Raw genomic sequence first — 16,068 nt, forward strand, 5'->3', positions numbered from 1 at the left:
AAGTCAGAAGTTCAAGACCAGCCTGGCCAACATGGTGAAACCCCATCTCTACTAAAAATACAAAAATTAGCAGGGTGTCGTGGCAAGCGCCTGTAATCCCAGCTACTCGGGAGGCTGAGGCGGGAGAATCGCTTGAATCTGGGAGGTGGAGGTTGCAGTGAGCCGCGATCGCACCACTGCACTCCAGCCTAGGCGACAGAGGAGAATCTGTCTCCAACAACAAAAAAACAACAGAAAAGAGAGAAGCAAACGAAGAACTGAACAGTTTGGTTAAGAGAGCAGTAAGAGTTCCATGGGAAGTGAAAATCAAAACCTCCGAAGTCATGGTAAATACAATGCACTTATTTAACACTGCAGTCTCTTGGTGAGAAGTGGCTTCAAGCAGTAGGAATTTGTACTAATCAGTCAACCAAGCATGTAAGACTTCTGAACCAGTTTTCGAATTGCTTTTCCAAATATATGCTTAGGGAGGATTTTCCCCACACCCAGTACAAAAATAAAAAGAACACAGAGGAACAGCCATCCGGTCTTGTTACGCTCATGTGATTCTTCCATCTGTGTTCAAATTATACGTGCACATCCTTTACATCTAACACTGGAGATAATGAGACTCACAGCTGTATATGAGCACAATTATCAAATATGAAAAAGGTCCATTAGTCCAATCTATGCTAAGGATGCATCACCTATTTTCTATTAGTTATGAGTGTCATTTTTCAGAGCCTGCCTGCCACTCCTTGTTAACTTCCTTGCTATGTGCTGCTTGGCCCCATACCCATACGAGCTGACAGGGTCTCTCTCTGACAGTTTTGTGGCCAGGCTGTCTGCATATTTCAGTGTATCTGGTTATTAATCTATTGATCAAATATTTATGGAGTACCTACTGTGTGCCAATCATGTGCTAAGTACTGGTGAAATAGAATGGTCTGGCCTTGTTGGGCATATACGTAGAGTGGAGGACAGCGAAAAGAAACAAATAGCCCCATGATGAAAACATAATTACAGACAATGGCAATGACAATGAAGGCAATGGAAAGGGCAAAGGGGTGGGACACGTGAGCCTGGATGCAGATCTGTTTAGCTGGGTGACTTGGAGCCTGTGGCATTCAAACTGAAAACTAGAAGGTAAGAAGGAGGCAGTCTTCCAAAGATAAGTCCAGGTAAAGAGAACGGCAGGATTGTTTTATTTTTGTCTTTATCACTGTGTACGAGACAGCTTTGGGTTATAGTTTATTTCAAAACTACAGAGAGATCACCTTCCCTGAAGCAACCCTTTCTTTGTGTCCATTTCATTAACTTCCTATTTTTCCCACTGCATTAAATGGGAAACCTTTTCCCTACTCTTTAATACTGGCATAATCTAATCTTCATGTGCCATACCCCCTCCAGTCATACATCATGGACTCATGAGGACCCATAAGTTACCTGGGAAAGAATCAGCTGTCCATGAAATGTGTGCACAAATTTTCTTAAAAATGAAAAATAGGTTTCATCTCCAAGTCTTTTGGCAAGAAACCAAAGAAGGAAGTAGCCCTAGAAGAAAGAAAAAAGAGAGAGAAAAAGAGGCCTGCCATGAGTTCATAAAAAAATGGTTATATAGTCAGCCCTACCTAACCCACAGTGCACTTGTGCATCTAGAATGTGCTGTCCTACCTGTCCCTGGCTGCCCTTTCCATTTTCACCAGGAAGGCGTGGCCTGGAAATTAATTAGTTCTCAACTCCTTTGTTAATGTTGTCATCATTTCTGTTTGGACTTGGTTCACATGAAGGCTGGTTGTCCATCGCAGATGAAAAGAGAAGAGAGACCCAGTTCTTCTCTACTCCCCCTACCAGGAAAGGCCTTCACAACAGAAAACACTTCCTTCTCACCCATGTCTTTCAGTTGGAACCTGACAGCAATGTGAGAGTTCTGCTCCTCAGGCAGGGAGAACAGAGGTACAGGGCAGGGAATATTTCAGCCTTTGTTCATTCAGTCTTTCCTAACTTGGTCTCCTTTTTTGGGCATGAAGTGCTTTAATTACTGAACGCTCAGATATCTGGCCAGTCAGATATCATTACAGTATTTTCGCCTCAGTCTTGTTACTAATCATCATTGTTTAATTGTGTGGCCTAAAAAGTGCTGCACCACAATCACTGGCTTCTGCAACTGACATGTGCTTACCTTTAAATAATGCACCTGCATGAAGATCTTCTCCGGATTAAGTCCATGCTTGATAACAGATGCTCCCGAGTCACTTGTGTGGCCAGTTTTGTCTTTACTGGGTCTAAAACGATTCAGTAACAATTTATTTAAGTATAGCACATTCTTAAGTAATTAGGTCATAATAGCATCTTATTTGTTATTTTCAGAGTTGCTCAATATCATCCTGATTCTATTTAATAGTACCAGGTATAACTTAGAACAGTTTGTATTACATACTCATCTACGGGATTTATATTTGGGTTGGGAACCTGAAGTTGGCTATTGGCAAATATTTTACATCAATTTATCCAAAATTAAAGCCTGCCAGACCCTCAAGGGATCTAAGCTCTACTATAAATTGTCTAAGAACGTATACCCTTTTTTGATGACAGACTGGGAAATGCAATGGAAAATGAAGCTTTACTTGGAAAAGTAAAGAACTTATATCTCTTTCAAAAAATTTTGAAAGCCTCAATGTTATCCACTTCTCTGGATTTGCACTTAGTAATTAAGGCTCCTTTAATAAATATTTGTACTTTCCACCCATATTAGAATTACAAAAGAAGGTCATAGAAGCTCATGTTTTTAGAACAGGTGGGGACATCAAGAATCACATACTTCAACTTCCTCATTTCACACAAGGTAAACTGAGGCACACAGACATTAGTTCTACAGTAAGTTTGCCCAACCCGCAGCCCATCCGTGGGCCACATGTGGCCCAAGATGACTTTGAATGCAGCCCAACACAAATTCATAAACTTCTTAAAACATTACGAGATTTTTTTGCGATTTTTTCCTTAGCTTATCAGCTGTCATTAGTGTTAGCTTATTTTACATATGGCCCAAGACAATTCTTCTTCTTCCAATGTGGCCCAGGGAAGCCAAAAGATTGGATTGGATAGTCACGGTCCACTCAAAGTCTTTTTTTTCCTTCGAGTCAGGGTTTCACTCCCATCACCCAGGCTGGAGCACAGTGGTGCAATCTTGGCTCACTGCAACCTCTGCCTCCTGAGCTCAAATGATCCTTCTGCTTCAGCCTCCCAAGTAGCTGGGATTACAGAAGCCTGCCACCGTACCCAGCTAATTTTTGTTTTTTTCTGTAGAGATGGGGTTTCGCCATGTTGGCCAGGCTGGTCTCGACCTCCTGAGCTCAAGCCATCCGTCCACCTCAGCCTCCCAAAGCATTGGGATTACAGGTGTGAGCCACCACGCCCAGCTTTATGCCTTGTTTTGATTTGTAGTGACATTAGGACTGAAACCAGTGACTCCTTATTATCCATGAAGATCTTTTCCACTATGCTATTTGGCTTTAAAATTTTTAATATTTTAAATAAAATGTAACAGATCCTTTGGGCCATCTAGTAAAGATTTGTGCAGTGTTACAGTATAGCTTCAACAGCTGAATCAAAATAAGTGAGGAGGTATTTACAGCTTTCGGCTGTTCTAAAACCGGCCACTCACTGGATCAACACTGAGGAGTGTTGAGGTGAAGGAAGGCAAGGAACCACGAGAGGGTTGGTGCATCAGAAAAGCAAGGGGTTATTTTAAAAGGTAGTGTGGTGGTGCAGAAGGTATGCAGCCTTTGGAATATGAGACCTAGTTTAGACTAGCAGCCTTACTTCTTACTACCTGTTACTTACTAACCTTCATTTACTCACTTGTAAAATGGGAATAATCCTACCCACCTTCCCTGATCCTGCAGAGAATAACTGAAATAATACATTGCAAAGCCCCTAGCAAGGGCCAGGGATACAGAAATTACCTAATAAACTTAATAAAATATTCCATTTTAGCAAACAGGATCCCTGATTAAGTCTTAGCTGAATACTCTGGGGCATTATCCCAGCAGACACAAGGCACAGAATCAGCAGATACCTAAAGGAAAGATGATGATGAAAACCATCAGAGCTAACTGCATACTTTTCATTTTTCTACTCGATCCCTGACTTACCTACATGCCCACACTTGTAAGAATAACTAATCCATTTCATCTTCATTTAAGACTCCCCTGAAAAGAATCAGCTTTTTTCACTGCTCTCAGGTTTGTCCTGCCATGCAATGTTTTTGTAAGAAAGCCACACTAGCTTTGATAAGGAAAGCCCATCACCCACTGTCTGGGGGAAGGGAGACTTCTCAAGAGTCAGTCTGAACTCAAACTAGGTTGCCCAGCCCTAAGACAGGCAGAGTTGCCGTGCGTCTTTTTTGCCCTTGAGCCCTGAATTGAGACTGCTTGAAGGGGAGGAACACAGAAGAATGATTTAAATCTCTGCTCAGAAGGCTGGCTTCCAGGTTCCAGTTCCCAATGACGCCTTCAGTTGCTGTTTTTTCCTTTGCCTAAAAATGTCCTTCCCGAAAGCATCCCTCTCTAACTCTCTTCTTCCATCCTCTCCAAATGAAGAAGTGCTCAAGAAAATTCTTCCTGCTGACAGCATTCAAAGCCAATATACAAGTCCCCAAGAGATTCCTTTGATAGCAGCTTGCTGCTGGAGAGGGCAGTGCAGAGGCAAGCTTTGCAAGAAATCAGAGGGGGTGGTTTCTAGGAGGAAAAGACACTCTATGAATGGAAACAGGAAACTTCCATCTCTGTGCTACTCTGGTTCTCACAATGCTACTAATACCAGGTCTGTGTAGAGAGACAAAGTACCGGAGAAAGCAGATGAACTACAACCACACACAGTAACACAGATGACTCTCACAGGTCAGCCAAAGAAGTCAGGTCCACGAAGTGCACACACACATGTACAAGTCCATGTCAATGAAATCCAAGAACAGGCAAAACTGACCTATGGGGATAGAGATCAGAATAATGGTCACCTTGGGAGGGAGTGTTGACAGACAGCAGAGAAACAGGAAGGTTTCTGAGATGCTGGGACTGTTCTATAGATTGATCTGAATGTACTTTCATGGGGATAAATCATAAAAATCCTTTGAGCCATCTAGCAAAGACTTGTGCACTTTAATGTATCTATGTTATGTTTCATTTAAAAACTTAAGCGATGCACGTACATGAAACAGCATACACTTGCGAGCAGGAAAGGCCGTCAGTCTAGAAAAGGGGCTTTGCCACTCATGTGCCACTGGCACACGACTAGGATGAACTAAGCCCTATGCACCTGAGGACCAATGCAAAATTTTTTTTAAAATGACAGTGTGAGAGGCAGGAAGGGCTGTGGCAAATCCAACTGGTCGGTCTACTCCCATTCTCATTTGCCTTCTTCCTTGCCACTTGTATGACTGAATCTGAAAAGCTAATGCTCATTTTCTAAGTGTCTCTTGCAGCTGTGGCACTTAGTCCAGGCCAAAATGAAAAAAGCAGATGTCTGCTGTGATTCCATGCTGGGGTGGGGTTCTGGGAAAGCTTTTGCTTTCCTTATAAAGGGGGAAAATGTGACTGCTACCGCACCTCTTCCCCACAAGCCTGGTGGATGGAGCAGTGATGGCCATCTTGCAACCATGAGGCAGCAAACCAGGATTCTGTGGAGAGCAGAATGGACTGAAGGAAGGCAAACAGCCTTTACTAGCATCATGCTGCTCCTGGCCAGCCTGGGGATGCCTGCCTTCTGACTTTTTATTGTGTGTGAAAGATAACTACCATTTGTTTAAGTCAACCATTGCTTTATTGCTGCAATAATTGTAGCCAGATTCGTTTCTAACTGGACTAGTACTAACAGCTAACGTTTCCTGGTTATCCTCTGTGCCAGGTACTCAGCCAAGCTCTTCTTATTATGCATCACACCCTCTTCCCTCATAAGATCCTGATGAGGCCACATCCTGTTTATGCCCATTTAAAAGTTAAAGGAAGTGAGTCCTAGAGAAGACCACAAAACTGGTTAGTGGCAGAGTCGAGGTTAAGAACCCAGGTCCACAGAACACCAAAGTCCTTGCTACACTCTGGGGCCCCCCCAAGATCCAGGTCCCCATCTTGGCTGTGCCAAGTACTAAGTGGAGAACCTTAGAGGAATTGCTTACCCTCCCTGAAGCTCAGCTTCCTCACCTGTAAAGTCTGCAGTGAGGCTCAGGTCATGTGGAAGCATTCCATAAAAGCAAAAGTGTTCAGTATCTCTTAGACATTACACTCTGGTGTTTATTTCTTTGGCTGGAATACATGGAATGTGAGAGATCAAGTTACCAAGGTCATCTGAGCTCAAATGCCCTTGGTTTCTGTTGTACTTGGCACCAAATGCAACAACTGAGATTGACGTGCCCTTTCCCTTCCCCACGCCTTCCTTTTCCACCACAACCACAGAGGCAATGTGGATATTTAAAGAGTGGGCAGGTGGCAGTGATATTTGATACATAATGATTTGATTTGGAATCGGGCCTCCTGAAGAAAGGTCCAATCCTGCAGGATAACCCCAAGGGTGGGATTTGAGAAAATGCCTCTGAACTGTCCTCTGGCATGTCAGCTGGGTCTGAATACCCACCTGCTGCTCTGCCCCCACCCAGGCGGGCCCTCCAGCAGCACTCTTCCTCTCACACTCCCAGCAGTCAGCATGAGAGCCACAAGAGATTCTTCAACTATAAACCTGCTGCTGCCACGCCTGAGCCAGGGACTAAGCATCCCAGAAATGAGACAGAAGGGAATTAATGAGCATTTCAACATCTCAGTGTTTCTGTTAGTCGCAGCTGCCCCACCAGGTTTGACAGCTTTGAGAGCAGGACCTGCTCAATGGAGGAAGTGAAATCTGACCCTTGTGTAGAGACTGGCCGACAGTGCCCATCTGAGCCCCAGAAGCACAGGTGAGACCTGCAGGGGAAGCAGCATGACCACTGCGTGAGGGCTTGGACCCAAGTCTCTCCACTGCCATGTGATCTTGAACATAAGCTCCATGCAGTCCAGCTCCCTCATCTGTGAAAAGGTGACAGTAAGAGTCACTGGGGCAGCTCCCAGAGCTGAGTGGCACCAGAGCACTCAGCCAGAGCTCCTCCTGGCATTCAGTAGCTCAATGTAAATGTGGCTATTATCTGTGTTCTGTGTTCCGACTATGTTCTGACTGAGGCTCCAGTAGCATCAACTAAACCTTCCTCTGACAGGCAAAGACATTAAGAAGACATGGCGCCATAGTTACGCATGTGAGATGCTGTCATGGGGGGAAAGCTGGGGGAGGGGACACAGGAACTCACTCTACTACTACAGTAATTTCTTGGGAGTCTAAACCTATTCCAAAATGAAAAGGTTTTAATGACACCACACACAAATGTAGCCTATACTCTCCCTTGGTGAGACTGCTGATTTTGAATGCAAACCCTTTAAGGGCTGGTCTTTAAGCTTGCTCCTTGACTCATCATCATCAGAAAATAAATAAAAGAAACAACAAATTTCAAGAGCCACATAAAGTCCTACTAAGCTAGGTCTGGGCATCTTCCTTACACACTCATCCCCTTGGTCTACACTGCTCCACGAAGACACCTCTGGGTAAAAAATGAAGGCAGAATGATGAAAGCACAGAAATTCTCTATCCACTGTTTGTTTTCGGTGACAATTTTCCTATCTATAAACTGTGAATAATGAACACTTGCCACTGACTAGCATTTGCAGTGCTACCAAAAGGTTGTGAATAAACCTTTAACTAATAAATTTGTATTGTATCAACACCGCTGGTATTTGGCAGGTGTGACTGTCTGTATGCTTTTCAAAATGGATTTAACAGCTACCCAGCAGGAAGGGCTTCCCCACTGGGACCATCAGCCTGCAGCAGACACAGAAAGATATTCCTCTGGTGTTGAAAAAGGCAATTGCTAAGATGATTTAAGACAGAAGGAGGATCCCTCTGAGGAGCCACGGGAAAATAAAGAAGGTTTATTCTGTCCTCCTGATAGTGAAAGGACCCAGTGGTGGGTACCCATAAGAAGTCTCAGCGTCCCAGGTCGGCTGCTAAAGAAGGTGATAAGGAGAAACTCTGTAGTTAGCAGAACTGTGGAAAATGCAAACAAACTCCACACATTTTAATAATCAGGGTAGGAAAATGAAAGATGAAACTCAGAAAAGCAATGAGTATCAAAACAAAACCAAAATGTCCTCAGGTCTTGATTGCCCATGTATCAGAAATTCCTCTGAGAAGCAAAACACCACATGGAGAAAAAATAAGAAACCAATCAATGCAATGGTCTGAGTGCTATATTGCCCCATTCAACACAGCAAGCGATGATCTAGACACATTCTCAAAAGAGACAGAGAAAAACGGAGAGCCAAGACACCCATGTGACTGCACAGGCAGTTTCTGCTAAGGGTGGTTTTCAGAGAACACGGACAATAGTTGAACGGGATGCTGGAGAAAGGAAAAACCCACACTACATAAAGAGAGCTGGGAGGCTGTAAAATGACTGCCAAGAAGGCAAAACTTCAGGATGGGCTAGTGGAGAAGGCCCAGGACAACAAAAAGGGCTTTGGAGGTGAAGTTGGGAGCATAAGGAAGACCAGGTGCCAAGAGGTGGCAGAAAGAACAGAATGACTCAACTCCCATTTTGATTCAACTTTCCTGCCAAGGAGAATGATTTTCAAGCTACTCATGGTAGAATAAGCCCTGCTATGTGGGAACTGCTGCTTGGTACTGGTAGACAGGACTCCTTCACCCTTTAAAGGAGTTCCCATTCCAAGTCCAGGTGAGGGACAGGCTATAGCTCTGAAAGCTTCCACCTGTGATATGTGATCACAGATCTCTGTGGGGGGATCAATTCACACAGACAATGAGAAAGAAGCTGAAGGAGGTAGACAGCTATTCCGATTTGCAAAGATAAGAGATGGGGGGCGGGGCAAAATTTGTGATGATGTTATTGAACAGTTTGTGAGCACTTAAAAGAGAAAATGATGAACTACAAGAGTTAGAATGGGATCCTGAGGGCCAATTCCAGAAATTCAGTGGGGCATCTTGACTTCTGCAAGGCAGCTAGTAGAATGGATGTGGTGGAGAGCATGCAACGGTGAGCATATGGTAGTTGTTTCACGGCTTTATACAAGGCTAAAAAACAGAGCCCCAAGGATGTTGATTAATTATTTGCTATAACCTGGATGGAGATCCTTAGGGCTGTGCCTAAGGAATGGTGATTTACTGGCTTAACAGATTTGCCTATGAGCTATAGTTGGGAGTCTACCTGGTTGACTGACAGCATCCACAGTCAAGAACAGCAACCGCAGGCTGAACTGAGGGTCCAATGAATAAGGAGAAAATATCTAATAGAGAGAAAGAGTTTTTAAAAAATTAACTGTTTGCCTATGAAAAATATTTAGTATATTTAATTTTCTGTAAACTCAACATGTAGCAGGAGGTGACTGCTGTGGCTTCCAACATAGTAAGCACAAGGGTGGGCTGGATCAACAGGAGGAATGCAAATGTAATGGGAATCCCGCTGGGGGAGGTGATGTGGAAAGGAGCAGTTAGGAGCTGGGCTCTGGGGTCAGATGCGCCTCTGCTTTCACCCCAGTGCTGCTGCTTACTCGCTGTGCAGATAAGGCTGACTGCTTAATGTCTCCATGCACCTGCTTCCTCCTCTATCAAATGGGGAGGAAAATGGTACTATGGTACCAGCACTTCTCTCACAAGGCCATTTTGGGATCAAATGAGATAATGTACATAGAATGCTTAGGACAGTGTTTGGCATATTGAAAGCACTCAAAGAATGTTATTAAGGAGGAAAAATGCATGGGACTTGGAATGGTAGAACTGCCATGACAAGGTGTATTATACTGAATGTAAAAATGAAATATGGGGCTGGGTGCAGGGGCCCAAGCCTATAATCTCAGCATTTCGGGAGGCCAAGGCAGAGGATCCCTTGAGGCCAGGAGCTCGAGACCAGCCTGGGCAACAAAGCGAGATGTGGTAGTGCTCGCCTGTAGTCCCAGCTACTCAGGAGGCTGAGGTGGGTGGATCACTGAGCCCAGGAGTTCAAGGCTGCAGTGAACTTTGATTGCGCCACTGCATTCTAGCCTGGGCGACAGAGCGAGACCCATCTCTTAAAAGAATAAAAAAAGGCCGGGTGCAGTGGATCACGCCTGTAATCCCAGCACTTTGGGAGGCCGAGGCGGGTGGATCACGAGGTCAGGTGATTGAGACCATCCTGGCTAACACAGTGAAACCCCGTCTCTAATAAAAATACAAAAAAAAAATTAGCCAGGTGTGGTGGCAGGCGCCTGTAGTCCCAGCTACTCGGGAGGCTGAGGCAGGAGAATGGCGTGAACCCAGGAGGCGGAGCTTGCAGTGAGCCGAGATCGCGCCACTGCACTGCAGCCTGGGCGACACAGCGAGACTCCATCTCGGAAAAAAAAAAAAAGAATAACGAAAAAGAAACATGGTATATATATATATATATATATATATATATATATATATATATATCTGAGTGAATCCCACTGGATGAACACTTGTCCTTTCTTTTCTGGATGATCCAGATCCAGGGGTGCAATAACAGTTCCACTCCATGCTTCATGGGTGGCGCCTCAAAGCAGGCTGTGTTCAGTTCAGTTGTCACATTTGGAGAAGACCACTATCAACAAAGAGAACAACCAAGGACCAAGCCCAAGAAAGCGAACGTTCTCCCAGGCATGCGGTATATATGCTAAATTCACCCAAAAAAGTGACCTATTGGTCAGGAAAAGAAAGAAGAGCCTTCAGATACGTAGATTGTTTTGGTGGGAGCAAGGCGCATTCTGTGCAATTCTGGAGATAAGAGCTAAGAGGACTGCGCAGATGTTACAGGAGGCAGATTCCAGCCCAATCTGAGAAGGGGCATTCTAAGGATCAGGCTCTTCCTACAGGAAATCTGCTGTTTGTTAGTGCAATGAGACCTGGATCCTGGAACTGCTCAGGTAGAAGCTGAGCACAGGAAATCTGCTGTTTGCTAGTGCAATGAGACCTGGATCCTGGAACTGCTCAGGTAGAAGCTGAGTGGCCATCTGTCAGGCACAGGGAAGGTTAGGCAAAATCACTTTTAAGGTCCTTTCTGACTCTAATATCTACAATTTTAAGAGACTGTACAGCCCGGAATATATTTAAGCTAAAGCATGTGAAGGAAAACATTATTCATCCATTCAGTAGAGTCAAGAGGTTTGCTACATAGCTTTGGCCTTGCTAAATCAGCATCAAGTGTGGTTTTCATTTCAAAAAAACTAAACTAAATGAATTATTTAGAGGAAGCTTAACTGAATTGTATTAAATATATATTGCGAGATAGAATTAACTTTTTGAGTATAGGATCCAAGCAGTACGAGGCCTTGACTGTACTTTTCACAGTGTTCTGTTTGGGGCGGGGGAGAGCTGTGCAATGTGCTGAGACAGGTCTCCTCATAAGCTGGGTTCATCTATCAGGGTTAAGGTGATCATAGTGACTCAGCCATAACTCAGGCTGCTGGTGTGCCATACACATTCAGAACACAGGAATACAGAGAACCTGAAAATTACTGGAAGCAAAAGTAGAATAAAAATGGAAAACTTTTTCTGTATTGCATTAAAAAAAAAATCACGACTTCTTCTGGAAAGAGGCAAATGAGACAAACATTGGCTTCATTTTACAAGAGGAGGCTCGAAGCCCGTTTTGAACACCAACAGCATGTGCAGCGCTGTGTGCTGAGGTAATGGGAAGGATCGCCTCATCTGATGACTCAACGAGGAGCAGATGGCCCGTGGGAGCTGGAGAAGGACTTTTCCCTCCTCAGTGGAGGACAGCACGGCCCTAGGCATGGGGGCGGCAGCGGCAGGGGTGGAGGGCTTGCCTGGATTTCAGCCCAGTACATACCAGGATGCACAAGAGGACGAGTCCTCAGCAGAGGAGCTCTCTTCTCAGCCTTGCCAGCAACAGTGTGCTCTTTGGGTTTTCTATTTCACATGCAGTGCATCTAACAGTAAGTGTGAGACCATTCACCATAGCATTGTTTGTGAAAGCAAAAAACTAGAAATGACCATGATGACGCCCAATGGTTAACAAATGTTTGATGGTTAGTAACGGAACATTCATATCTGAGAATACTCACAGCAGTTAAAAAAAAACAAATAATTCACTGTGTTGATGACAGAACACTAGCCAGGATTCTATTATTAAGAGGACAATGGGAGGTATAGCATGGCATGGATAAAACACACAATCTTGTGTGTATACACTTGTGCTTGAGGGATGCTTTCTTGGGAGTGAATTATCATTCCACGGGGTTGTTGTATCACAGACCCCATGGAGATGTCTTCCATCCATCCAACGCTGGAAATGGCCCCGTGGGTCTCATCCAAACCTCGGAGGTCACCAGTCGCCTCCTGCCCTAATTTCTTTTTCCATGTCTCCTCCAGATGATTGTTGATCAACCCCATCAGGCTACAGGGGTATTATGAGACAGTAGAGAACATTAAATGATTTCCATCAATCTCTCTCTTTTTTAAAAAATTGAGATGTAATTCACATATAGTGGTTTTTAGTGTACTCATAAGGTTGTGCAACCTTATGAGTTGCACATAAGTTGATTATGTGCAATAAACTTTAGAATGTAATCAACTTTAGAACATGTTAATCACCCTAAAAAGAAACCAAATACACACTGGCAGTCACTCCCCAATCTCCTTCCCACCTCCACCCAGGCCCTGACCATTAATCTACTTCTTACTTTGGGAGATCAAGGTGGGAGGATTGTTTGAGCCTGGTAGGTTAAGGCTGCAGTGAGCCATGATCGTGCTACGACACTCCAGCCTCGGGGACAGAGTAAGACCCTGTCTCAAAATAAAAAAATAAAAATAAAAAATCTACTTTTTGTCTCTATGGATTTGCCTATTGTGGACAGTTCACATAAATCACATGATACAGTATGTGGCCTTTTGTGTCCAGCTTTTTCCGCTGAGCATAATGTTTTCAAGGTTCACCCTTGCTGCAGCAAGTATCAGTACTCCGTTCCTTTTTATGGCTGATTAATATTCCACTGTATGGATATAACACATTTTGATTATCCATTCATCTGTTGATGGACATTTGGGTTGTTTCCATTTTGGGCTATGATGAATAATACTGTTATGAACATTTGCATATGATTTCTTCATTTCTTTTGGTTATTTAGCTAGGAATGGAATTGCAGGGTTATATGGTCACTCTATGCTTAAGCTTTTGAGGAACCGCCAGGCTGTTTTCCACAGCAGCTGCACCATTTTACCAACAGTGAACAAGGGTTCCAATTTTTCCAAGTCCTCACTGATATTTATTATCTGTCTTTTTCATTGTAGCCATCCTAGTAGGTATGAAGTGGTATCTCACTGTGGTTTTGATTTGTATTTCCTGATAGCCAATAATGTTGAGTATCTTATGTGCTCATTGGCCATCTGCATATTTTCTTTAGAGAAATGTCAACTTAGATTGACCTGTTTGTTTTTTTTTTTTTTTTTTGAGATGGAGTCTCACTCTGTTGCCCAGGCTGGAGTGCAGTGGCACAATCTCAGCTCACTGCAACCTCTGCCCCTTGGGTTCAAGTGATTCTCCTGCCTCAGCCTCCTGAGTAGCTGGGATTACAGGTGCGTGCCACCACACCCTGCTAATTGTTTGTATGTTTAGCAGAGATGGGGTTTCACCATGTTGACCAGGCTGGTCTTGAATTGCTGACCTCAAGTGATCTGCCCGCCTCAGCGTCCCAAAGTGCTGGGATTACAGGCATGAGCCACTGTGCCCAGCCAGATTGATCCTTTTTTTTTCTTTTTTCTTTTTTTTTTATTTGAGATGGAGTCCCACTCTGTCGCCTAGGTTGGAGTGCAGGGGCACGATCTCAGCTCACTGCAACCTCCACCTCCCAGATTCAAGCAATTCTCCTGCCTCAGCCTCCTGAGTAGCTGGGATTACAGGTGCATGTCACCACACCTGGATAATTTTTGTGTTTTCAGTAGAGACGGGGTTTCACCATGTTGGCCGGGCTGGTCTTGAACTCCTGACCTTAAGTGATCTGCCCACCTCACCCTCCCAAAGTGCTGGGATTACAGGCGTGAGCCACCACGCCCGGTCCAGATTGACCATTTTTTAATTGGGTCATTTGTCTTTATTGTTGAGTTGTAAGTGTTCTTTATATATTCTGAATACAAGTCCCTTAACAGATATATGATTTGCAAATATTACCTCCCATTCTGTAGGTTGTCTTTTTATTTTCTTGATGGAGTCCTCTGTCGCACAAAAGTTTTTAATTTTGATGCAGTCCAATTTACTGATTCTTTTTCCCTTCAGTTGCTTATGCTTTCAGTGTCTAGTATGTAAGAAACTATTGCCTAATGCAAGATCATGAAGATTTACATCTACATTTTTTCTGTTTGTTTTATAATTTTAGCTTTTATATTCGGGTCTTTGATCCATTTTGAATCAGTACCTCATTATCTTTGATGCTACTGTAAATGATTTTTTTTTTTTTTTTTTTTTGAGACAGAGTCTCACTGTGTCCCCTAGGCTGGAGTGCAATGGCACAACCTCGACTCACTGCAACCTCTGCCTCCCGGGTTCAAGCGATGTACATGAATTTTTCTTAATTTAACTTTCAGATTATTCTTAGCTAGTGTATGGAAATACAGCTAACTTTTGTATGTTGATCCTATATCTCGCAACTTTACTGAACTTGTTTATTAGCTCTAATTATTTTTTTGGAGGATTACTTAGGATTTACTCCACATAAGATTATGTCTACAAATAGAGACAGTTTTACTTCTTCCTTTCCAATCTGGATGCCTTGTAGTTCACTTTTTTGCCTAACTGCCCTGGCTATAACCTCCAGTACAATGTTGAATAGTACAGTCCCTGTTTCTTATTCCTTCTGTCCTCAACCATTGACTTGAAAGGGGCAAGAACTCCTGTAAAGCAGATTTGTAACATCTAGCAGGATGTTCTTCTTTCGTGTCTTTGTGGCAGGTCCAGCAGAATACCCATACAGTTTTTGTCATCCATTCTAGATCAAAACTCTTGGCCAAAACACAAATTAAATGGTAGGAAAAAGGGGCACAGGAAGTAAGCAAATACTCTGTGGAACAAAGTGAATTTGGCGTTACATGAGAAAGCACTCACTGGATGAGAGTTTTTCTGAATGGGAAACTAACGCTCATTAGCTGAACATGTAATGTACATAGTGATTCTTCCTACTGGCTGAGTGCATAAGATATCCTTAGGATGGGCAAAATAAGAGTGAATTATTATGGATTGGCATATGTACATGAATAATTTTGTACAAAATATTTTATAGTCAAATAGCATTATAATGAATCAGTGCTACACGGAGCAGCAATATGGAAGTATGCATGTATACTTACAAAATTTACTTTCCCAAGATTCACAAGAAAACAGTAGCAGTAATTATCTTTGGGTAAGGGACTACAGTGGTAGTAAATGGAATTTTATACTTTTCTAAACTGCTTGAATTTTCTTACTATGTGCTTTGAAAAAAATTAACCAAAGTTAACTAACCAGTGATTATGAAATGCCTTGCTTTTTCATGTTTTTCTATATAAAGAAAAAGGACCCTACTAGATGTTATTGCAAAAATGAAACACCAAGTACTGTAAATATGTAATTAGGGGTCTATGGAGAATTCTGTCCCCCTTAGAAAGACCTGAGTGCTGACTAACCAGGAAATGGTCTGGAAAAATAAAGAGGGAAGGTTATTTGAGTTCAATTATTCAGGACATGTCTGTCATCTTTGCTGTTTAAAAGAGCTGAGAGCTGAGGGTGTCCCTCTAACAGGAAACAAACTGAGTGGGCAGCTCAGGCTGATGGAGCTGACCTCTGAAACAGGAAAGGGCAGAGTCCATTTCTGGCTAGCTGAGAGCTCTAAAGTTTTTCAGAAAATGCTGGCATAGGTATAGCATCCTCCCATCAAGAACAGGTAGAAACACTCTTCACAGGTCGCTTGTTAGTGTATGTGGTTCAAATAAAAACACTAGACAGACAGGAGTGGGTAG

The 16,068-nt window shown here is 43.3% G+C and overlaps 1 protein-coding gene across 16 annotated transcripts in view; it reads right to left on the reverse strand.

Moving 5' to 3' along the window:
* Positions 1–16,068, reverse strand: part of AOPEP (aminopeptidase O (putative)) — a 429,169-nt gene that overhangs the window by 192,563 nt on the left and 220,538 nt on the right. For all 16 annotated transcript variants that reach the window (XR_010109119.1, XR_010109118.1, XR_004673384.3 and 13 more), the window contains 2 exons: positions 2,162–2,264; positions 1,426–1,533 (listed from right to left, as the gene is read on the reverse strand). Coding sequence is in view for 12 of the 16 variants with exons in the window: in XM_063594308.1 (XP_063450378.1) it covers positions 1,426–1,533; positions 2,162–2,264 (211 nt within the window). In the remaining 4 variants the exon portion in view is untranslated. The remainder of the gene's footprint in view (positions 1–1,425; positions 1,534–2,161; positions 2,265–16,068) is intronic.

This window comes from Pan paniscus, chromosome 11, assembly GCF_029289425.2.
Source record: "Pan paniscus chromosome 11, NHGRI_mPanPan1-v2.0_pri, whole genome shotgun sequence".
NCBI lineage: Eukaryota > Metazoa > Chordata > Mammalia > Primates > Hominidae > Pan > Pan paniscus.